The 10,259-nt window shown below is 39.9% G+C and overlaps 1 protein-coding gene across 1 annotated transcript in view; it reads right to left on the bottom strand.

Moving 5' to 3' along the window:
- LOC106869150 (nostrin) overlaps positions 1-10,259 on the bottom strand; it is a 57,689-nt gene that overhangs the window by 10,410 nt on the left and 37,020 nt on the right. Inside the window, exons 5-9 of the mRNA XM_052970311.1 lie at positions 8,965-9,046; positions 6,856-6,918; positions 4,520-4,627; positions 3,224-3,340; positions 2,249-2,515 (exon numbers count right to left, since the gene is read on the bottom strand). Of these exons, the coding sequence (XP_052826271.1) occupies positions 2,249-2,515; positions 3,224-3,340; positions 4,520-4,627; positions 6,856-6,918; positions 8,965-9,046 (637 nt within the window). The remainder of the gene's footprint in view (positions 1-2,248; positions 2,516-3,223; positions 3,341-4,519; positions 4,628-6,855; positions 6,919-8,964; positions 9,047-10,259) is intronic.

Here is a 10,259-nt window from a genome sequence, read left to right on the forward strand (position 1 = left end):
GTGTGTGTGTGTGTGTGTGTGTGTGTGTGTGTGTGTGTGTGTGTGTGTGTGTGTGTGTGAAAGGGATAGAATAATTTTGAAGAAGGGAGAAAACAATACAAATAGGTAGAGTCTAATATTTGGATTCACTAAGTGGATTATCCTTTTGTTAACACCTGTAATCACAGCAAACAAAATATCAAGGTGGAATAGGTATGGTTGAGTGGCTAAGATGCTCTCTTTGTAACTACATGGTTTCAGGTTCAGTCCCACTGCACAGCCCTTTCAGACAAAGTGTCTTCTACAATAGCACATGGTTGGCCAATGCCACGAGTGGAATTGGTAGATGGAAACTATGTGGAAGCCTGTCATATAGAAACGGGAGTGTCTTTGCATTGCATTTGTTCACTACCCCAGCTATTGATAGACAACCGATGTTGGTTTCTTTATGTCCCAGTAACTGAGCAGTTCAACAAAGGAGACTAATGGAATATGGACCAGACTTAATACTAGGATCAATTTATTTGAGGCGGTGCCCCAGAATGACCACGGTGCAATGACTGAAACATATAACAGATAAAAGACATGAACAGCACTAAATGATGCAGTCATACAGATTGGTCAGTGAGATAGCATTGAGAGCATGGCTTGATCTGCAAGAAATAGAAGCCACATCTGACTGAAATTACATTATACTGTCTTAAAAAAAGGAAGGACACATTGGATAATATAGTCTAAGATACGTTATGCTTGAAAAAAGACAGCACAATCATATTTAGAATGTCACTGATCATAGTTCAATCCAGGTTTACCTGGATTGAAACAACAATTCCAATTTCTTTATTGCCCACAGTGGGGGGCTAAACATAGAGGGGACAAACAAGGACAGACAAAGGGATTAAGTCGATTACATCAACCCCAGTGTATAACTGGTACTTATTTAATCAACCCCTCAGGATGAAAGGCAGACTCGACCTCAGTGGAATTTGAACTCAGAACGTAATGGCAGACGAAACCTGCTAAGCATTTTGCCTGGTGTGCTAACGATTCTGCCAGCAGGCCACCCTAAATCCAGGGTTGCTGCTTCTCTAAGAGCACCCTTCTCTCTGAACATGCAGTAATATGCAAACTAGAGAAGCTGGGGAGAAGTAGATCAGTAATTGATATTCTTTTACTTGTTTCAGTCATTTGACTGTGGCCATGCTGGAGCACCACCTTTAGTTGAACAAATCGACCCCAGGACTTATTCTATCAGTCTCTTATGCCAAGCCGCTAAGTTACGGGGACGTAAACACACCAACATCGGTTGTCAAGCGATGGTGGAGGGAACAAACACAAACATATATATATATACATATATGACGGGCTTCTTTCAGTTTCCGTCTACCAAATCCGCTCACAAGGCTTTGGTTGGCCCGAGGCTATAGTAGAAGACACTGGCCCAAAGTGCCATGCAGTGGGATTGAACCTGGAACCATGTGGCTGGGAAGCAAGCTAAGGCTTTGTTAGACATCTGTAATACTATCTTAATTACTGATGTGTGTGTGTGTGTGTGTGTGTGTGTGTGTGTGTGTGTGTGTGTACATTAACATTAGTAAATAAGTGAGTATTGCAAATGTGTAACGGGGCCTTTAACAAACAGGCCTGCACAAAGAATAACAAAGGAAGTCTAGTGAAAGAGAATTGCTTCTTCAATCCTTGGTAAGCATAGAATGGAGACAACAGAAGCCAGACATTAGGTGTCGGGTTACTTTGACGAGTGAAACTATGCAATGTCGACGGGGGCAGGGCTATGTATCTCCCTCCACAGTAACCCAACATACCTGATTTTTAACTTGCCAATAGAGAGAACCAGTTGTCTCTTGTAATTCTAGCAATGATATAGATATGGTATTCATATAATTGTTTCATTCCCCTAATTAATAAGGTTTGTTTTAACGTTACTTTCAGCCAATGCCAGATGTGGGTGTAATGTGAGTATTTGTGTCTTATCTTTTACTTGCTTCAGTGGTTCGACTGTAGCCATGCTGGAGCACCACTTTGAAGAATTTTTAGTTTAATGGATAAACCTAAGTACTTATTTTCTGCTGGGGTCCCTTTCCACTAACAAGTTCCCCATATAGCATGGATACATACATATACACACACACACACACACATAGCTTAGTAGAGTTAGCGGTTGGAATAACCATCTAAGGGATAAGAAGATACGTTTTTATACACATACATACATATACGTATATATACATACACACACACACACATATACATGACTGGTTTCCACACAGTTTCCATCCACAAGGCATTGGTCGGTCTGGGGCTTTAGTAGAAGACACTTGCCCAAGGTGCCATAGAGGGGAACTGAACCGGAAACCACCCGGTTGCAAAGCAAGCTTCTTAACCTACACAAAGTAAAGAAGGAACTTACCTGAGACAACTGCGGGCCCTGTTGTGATATATTTGAGTTAAAGACCTTTAGTAATTCCTGCATCTTGGTGATGCGATCCTCTTCAATAACTTGCATCTGAGCAGCACCCTGTTTGAAAACATTAGCACGTTAGTCAATATATTCTTTATGAGAATTTACTTATTCATTCAGGGAGCAGTTGATGACAATAAATTTAAAGGGTTCCTCTGAAGCATTTAATCTAATTTAGGGTTGCCACAGTGGCTGGGTTTTTTTTCTTTTAAAGCCTAATATCATGTTTTTATCCCCTCCGACCCACCCCATTTGGTTGGCTTCATAATATCTGTTTGTTTTTATTTCTTTATTTTATTTCTTATAAGGCCAGGAGTTCGATTCCCAATGGCATGTTGTGTCCTTGAGCAAGACACTTTACTTCACTTTGCTCCAGTCCACTCAGCTGCCAAAAATGAGTTGTACCTGTAATTCAAAGGGGCCGGCCTTGTCACATTCTGTTACACACTGAATCTCCCTGAGAACTACATTAAGGGTACGTGTGCATGTCAGTTGGGTTGATCATAGAGGACTGGACAGGGCTCTTCCTACAGCCACGGGATTTGAAGATTGCTCCTCTCCAACAAAAAACAAAACAAAAAAACGTTCATTAATCTGGACATGGTTCTTCATAGTGGACAGGACAGTCTTTCATAAAGACATGCTATGAAATTTGAAGACTGCTCCCACACCATACAGGAGACCCCCCCAAAAAAAGAAAAGAAACTGAGGAAGACCCGAGAAGCAAGAAAATAGCAGCAGCAGCAGCAGCAGCGTACGTGTTACCTTTAATATGCTGAGATCCCATTCTTGTCGAGCTGCTTCTGCCTTTTGGCATGCTTCACTGTATTCTTTGTCACACTTCTGTACCACGTCATACTGTTGCCGACACTTCTTCTCCAACTGACAACGAAAATCAAGAAATAAATAATTAAAAACTGCTCTAAATGGTCATATCAGTTATTATTCTAGAAAACATAGGATAATGTAAGCCAATATAGACTTCAAGAGTGCTCCAGCAAGGCCACAGTTCAGTGACAGAAACAATTCACAAACACACACACACACGAATTGTCTATTGTCAGCAGGTTTGACAAAGAGACCTAATAGGTCATGTGGAATTAAAATGCTCCAGCATGACCCCCTCAGGTTAGAAGTTCAATGACCTTGATAGAGAGAGAGAGAGAGAGACACACACAAAAGAACAGTTAGGCATACACACATTACCCAGTTACATTATTCCTATCTTCTAAACAACCATTCACCATTCTATTTGTTGTAGAGTTTCACAGCAGGAAGTCAGGAAGATATCCAGCTGTGAAAATATTTATTCAAACGAATCACAGGAAATATTCAAATTTAGGGTAGGAAAAAAAAAAACAAAAAAACACACAAGCAAACAAACAACCAAGACAACATGAAATCTCTCTGTCCCCCCCTCTCTCTCTCTTATACACATGTAAACATTCACATTCCTTGTAACTATGCATGCATGGATGAAAGAGTTTGTTTGATTCTGCAATTGAGTTTACAGTCAGACAGCTTTTTCCTCCTGTTTACCACTTAAACAAGGCGCAATGGCCCAGTGGTTAGGGCAGCGGACTCACGGTCATAGGATCGCGGTTTCGATTCCCAGACCGGGCGTTGTGAATGTTTATTGAGCGAAAACACCTGAAGCTTCACGAGGCTCCGGCAGGGGATGGTGGAGAACCCTACTGTACTCTTTCACCACAACTTTCTCTCACTCTTACTTCCTGTTTCTGTTGTGCCTGTAATTCAAAGGGTCAACCTTGTCACACTCTGTGTCACGCTGAGTATCCCCCGAGAACTATGTTAAGGGTACACGTGTCTGTGGAGTGCTCAGCCACTTGCACATTAATTTCACAAGCAGGCTTCAAGGATATGTCTGATTATTTCTAGCAGGTCAAGTGACTGTATAATGGCTCCCTTAAGTGCCATGCTCAGGGTCACAATGAAATATCAGTAATAACATACAAACTTATGATAATGCGTCCAGTAATCCATTTATACATCACGGTTATAAAGGATTTTTGCTTGAAACATTATAAAAATGACACTCACCTTAGTTATATCTCTGTCTGTGTATTTCCCTTTGCCATCTCTGGCTTCTGCAAGTTGCTCCTCAAATTTTTCTAAATCTCTCGACATACTAAAGGCGTTCTTTTTGGTCTGCAACCATAAACATAATAAACATTCATTTCGGTTTCCTTTTTTTTTATTTTTATTTATTTATTTTACATGAACATATAATCACAAATAATTGAAGAAATGAGTGGTTGCTTGTAAAAAGCACCCACTACACTCTCGGAGTGGTTAGCATTAGGAAGGGCATCCAGCTGTAGAAACCTTGCCAGATCAGATTGGAGCCTGGTGCAGCCTCCTGGCTTTCCAGTCCTCAGTGAAACCGTCCAACCCATGCCAGCATGGAAAACGGACGTTAAACAATGATGATGGGGTTTGAAGAATAGATGACTGCCACAGAATATGCTCTTGCATAAAATTCTGGGTTTCAAAACCCCTCTGGGTTGATGTCACCTATTCATCATTTAATACTCAATAACATAAGTACCAGTCATATGATAAGGTCCATTTGTTCATTCTTGGGTGGAGAAAAGAGAAACGTGTGACTATATATGTGTAGGCATGGCTGTGTGGAAAGAAGTTTGCTTCCTAATCACATGGTTCCGGGTTCAGTCCCACCATGGCAACTTGGGCAAATGTCTTCTACTACAGCCTCAGGCCAACCAAAAGCCTTGTGAGTGGGTTTGGTAGATGGAAACTGAAAAAAAGCCCATTCTATATATGCATGTGTTCCCCATCACCGTTTGACAACCGGTGTTGGTTTGTTTACATCCCCCGTAATTTAGTGGTTTGGCAAAAGAGACCGATAAAATAAATATCAGGGGGGGGGGGTTAAAAGGCAGAATAAGTACGGAGGTCGATCCATTTGGCTAAAAAATTCTTCGAGGTGATGCCCCAGCATGGCCACAGTCTAACAGGCCTAATCAAGAAGCGGGACTGGAATTGTGAAGTCATCTTACCAGCAGCCTCATTGCTAGACAAACACTCACTGAAAAGTATTTGATTTCCTACAGCCGCACATGGACGCACAAGTGGACGGAAGGGGTGCAGCCACACAAATCCCAGGACAACAACTCAAAGTCAATAACTCATTGTTCTTGAAAGGCAAGAAAAAAAATAAAGTTCACTTCAGAAGGATATTTGGTTCTTTAATATATAATTAGCTGTTTTACCGTTAATCATTCAAACAGAATTAGGTCAGCCAGAATCATTACGAAATTATGATCAATTATATAATGTAATTGTTACTATTCGTAGTCTTATATTGGCTAAAGACCACACATTTACGTTGACAGGGGTTGGTTTTATTGAAGGAGTTCAATAAATAGGCCCAGGCTTGTCTATGTGGTTAAGAAGGTCACTTTGTAATCACATGGTTCTGAGTTCAGTCCCACTGCATGGCCCCTTGGGCAAGTATCTTCTACTATAGCCCCGAGGTGACCAAAGCCTTGTGAGTGAATTTGGGGAGATAAGAACTATGTGCCAATATAACATGGCAGTCCTGGTTTAGGATGAATGTTGCTGTAATTTAGTCCCAGGAGACATTGTCTGCAGCTGGCTATATGAGATGATCTGTGTCCTTATATTTTCGAACAAGGGAATGTAGCACCCCCACTCAGCTCAAAACAATATCTGTGTATCACGATTTCTGGGTTATTTCCCTTCATCAGCTCAGAATATCTCTCGTGAGATTTAAAAATAATAATTTTCTAATTTATAGAACAGTGATTAGTTGTCACTTTGAAAACTATATATTTCAAACGGAAATTTGGCAGCGCCACCTCTAGCCAAACAATTATTCTGTGCTGAGTGGGGGTGCTAGATTCCCTTGTTCGAAAATATAAGGACACAGATTGTGTCATATAGCCAACTGGAGATGATTCTCCTGGGGCTAAATTAAAGCAACATTCGTCCTAAACCAGGACTCCCATGGTATGTTGGCAAATGATCTTTACTCCAAGACACATAAGTTGTTGGCTGCTAAGCAACTAAGAGTATACCTAGCTGAGATCCATACTCTAAACATGTGAATTGTAACAGTCTGGAGATGTTGTCATTTAGATGAACCCCAGTATGCAACTGGTACTTAAATTATTGACCCTGAAAGGACAAAAGGCAAAGTCAACCTTGGCAGAATTTGAACTCAGGATGTAAAGACAGATGAAATACTGCAAAGCATTTCACCCAGCGTGCTAACGTTTCTGCCAGCTCGCCGCCTTCAGACAAAAATAATGACATACAGACAGACATAACATTCGTTGTGAAGGGAGCGGGGAGGAAAAAAGGAGTTGATAGAGCAACAACATTAAGCTTACTTTGTATTCATCGTTTCTGCGATCTGCCAACTGACGGACAGCTTTCTCCACCATTGCTTCAATCTGAAGATAAATTTATATGAGGAGACATTAAACTGAATGTAAGTTAATAGATGCGCGCACACACACACACACACACTTGCCCAAGGTGAGTAGAAGATTCCCTTCTTTTCTTACACTATGAATTCCTTTGAGCAAAAATGGAGTAAATCGTTAAACTGCAAACAAATATAAAATCTCTATAGAGTACTCTTTCTCCTGGTCCTACCTCTAAATGAATGAATTAATAATGAATATAGAGGTACAGACACATATATGTATCTATTGTAATTTTAGCAAATTAAAAACATACTTAGTGTAGGTGTGTTGATGTGTGTTTGTGTGCATTTGGAGAAATATTTCCCTGCTTGGAAACAGGTGAGGGTTGGCAACAGGAAGTCTGCCTCAATAAACTCTGTCCAACATATGCAAGAGGATGTTAAAGCAACAATGATTATCACACAAGAATCAACATTTGTGATAAGCTTGATAGAAGCAATATTTGAATGTAGTTCTAATTCCTGGTGTACTGACGGCAGCTAACCTGACCTCCCTACTACCCTCCCATACTTACTTTCTGTCCGTTGAGACAATCTGACAAACCCCCCCACAACACACATGTTTTTGTCACCCTCTTCTCAACGTAGTACAAAAGCCTCGTTTTTATTCTTTGTTTTATTTATTTTTTATTTGCAACGTGACAGCACTTTTTATTCATTAAGATAATTATAATTACAAAGAAGAGGGACAGAAAAAAATGACAATATCCACAAATGAAATAATGCCTTGCGCAAGATTTTTATTTAGGTTTTGCATTCAAATCCCAATTGTGGTTGTCTTCCATTGTTACAGAGTCTGATAAGATAAGTACTAATTAAGCGCTGGAGTTGATTCAACCAATTGCGCCCCCTCCCCCCCTAAAATGATTTGTACCTCTGTCCCCTCTATTATAATCTAATCTCTCCACTCCCCCCTCTCAGCTGAGAGGTCCTTGTCTTGCAAGCTTGCAGGTGTTGGTCCCACACAATGAGCATCCAGTTCACTCTGTAAGGTAGTTTGGCACTAAGAAGGGCATCAGGCCAGAGGAAACCATGCCAAAGCAGACATTACGGAGCTTGGTACCGCTCTCCAGCTTGCCAACTCCTGTCGAACTCTCCCACCCATGCCAGCAAGGAAAATGGACATCAGATGATGATGATGAAGTTGTTAGACTCCGTTAATGCCCTTTACAGTTTGAGTTCAAATCTTATACACAGCCGGTACTTTACCCCACTGCCTCTCAGGTTTTGGCTTTTTGTATGCACCTAGGTGAAATTTTTGCGATATTTGGCATTTTCACAAAGCAAGAGACTGAGTACCCACAGAGGGAAGAGATTGCTGTGTCTAAATATATACATGTGTGTGTAACAGATTATGTTGTTTCCAGTGTATTTAGATGTTCAAATGTACTTATATTTTAATTAGCTCTATCTCCAGATATCAGTACAATACAGAATTGGATATATTACAAGATCAGATCATGTATATATATATAAATATATAAATATATATATATATATACCAAAAATCTTTTTTTCAGAATGAGATAAAAAAACCAAGGCTGTGAAGATTTTAGAACATTTATAAACAGGTCTTACAGCTGTTTCCAGGATATTTCCGGAGACGGTGTGAGAAGATGGTTAAGCAATAGTTAATTTAGATAAGATACGAAATAGAGAGTGAAGTGGAGGAATGAAAATAGATGTGAGATATGCAGGGATATTGCATTTGTAGGTCCATTATTTAGGCAGAATGGTATGCATATAAGATTCCAATACCTTGTGAGTAAATTCCAATAGTATCTAAAATTGGTCATTCCAAGTATAGAGTTTGTACACATTGCTATTGAATCAAGGGTTTTATTTAAAGTGACCCAAAAGTAGGGAAACCTTACAAATACATTCCCTTGTAACTTTAATAATGATCCTTGGTGGTCCCTAACTTGTCTCATTTTAACATCTTTTTCTTTTTTTGTTAGTGTGGATATAAAAAATGAATAAACCCTGAAAGGAATGAACAGAATTTACTTACCGGCCGACGGGTTTTCTGTTGTGTTTCTACCCACGTTTTTAGGGGTTTAGATATTTCATCCCATAATGCCCGACTGAGTTGCCTGAGAAATAAGGATTTCAAGACCCATTTACATCATATGACAAAAATGCAATCACAAACAAATAAATAAAATACAAAATCTCTTAAGACCCATCCATCAAGCTTTTATAAGCTAGTAATTATTTCCATTTTGATGGTGTTAAGTAAATGAAAGCTTAAAAATCTTATCCTGGATAGGACACCATGCTAATACAGGTGACTTTCCCAGATAAGGTAGTTGACATTCAGAAAGTATAGAATTATAGAATTCAGTGTTTTGCCCCCAAACACGTGCCATGGATTTGAACTTGAAGTCTATATTAATTGGTTGTCTAAAACTAAATCCACTTGGTCAGTTTGTTATACACATAGGTGCAGGTATGGCCATCTGGTTTTGGGTCTGTCTCTCTGCATGGCACCTTAGGCAAGTGTTCTCTACTATAGTCCTGGGCTGACCAAAACCTTGAGAGTATATTTGGTAGAAGGAAACTGAAAGAAGCTTGTTGCATATGTATGCGTATGTGTGTGTGTGTACCCTTGCCTACACATCACACAATGGTTGTAAATGAGCATCACTGTCAAATAGCGATTTCCAGTCTTCTGTGAAAAATATGTCTAGCTATGGAAAAATATCAGCTTGCTTGGAAACAGGTGGGTGATGGCAACAGGAAGAACATTTGGCTATAGAAAATCTGTTTTGACAAATTCCATCCAACCCATGCAAATATGGAGAAGTGGACACTGAATTACGATGACCATGCTTATGAACGCACAAATACAGTCCAATGGAACATTTCTTATGGAACATTTCTTTTACGAAGCAGCATTTTGCTTCCTTGTTTTACAGTCTACCATCGTTGGATAATTGTTTCAAATCCATTCATTTGCAGTGGTTTCTACTGTGTTCTTTGAAAGCCCCAATCTAATGTATTTATGATAAAAAGAAGGACATCCAGCCATAGAAACCAGGCCAAATCAGACTGGAACCTGGTGCGGCTCTTCAGCTTGTCAATTTCTGTCAAACTGTCAATTTCTGTCAAACTGTCAAACTGTCCAAACCATGGAAAACAGACATTGACTGATGATAAGTATGTAGAGTAGTCTTGCTAGTGATGGCATGGTATATCCTTTACGATAATGTGCCATCACCAAACATGACAAGGACCGAAGTCCTTGTCGTGAATCAAACTTGCTATATTGCTGAAGAGAAGAAGGAAAATCAGATGTGGAGGGGG

This window comes from Octopus bimaculoides, chromosome 9 (genome assembly GCF_001194135.2).
Source record: "Octopus bimaculoides isolate UCB-OBI-ISO-001 chromosome 9, ASM119413v2, whole genome shotgun sequence".
Lineage (NCBI taxonomy): Eukaryota > Metazoa > Mollusca > Cephalopoda > Octopoda > Octopodidae > Octopus > Octopus bimaculoides.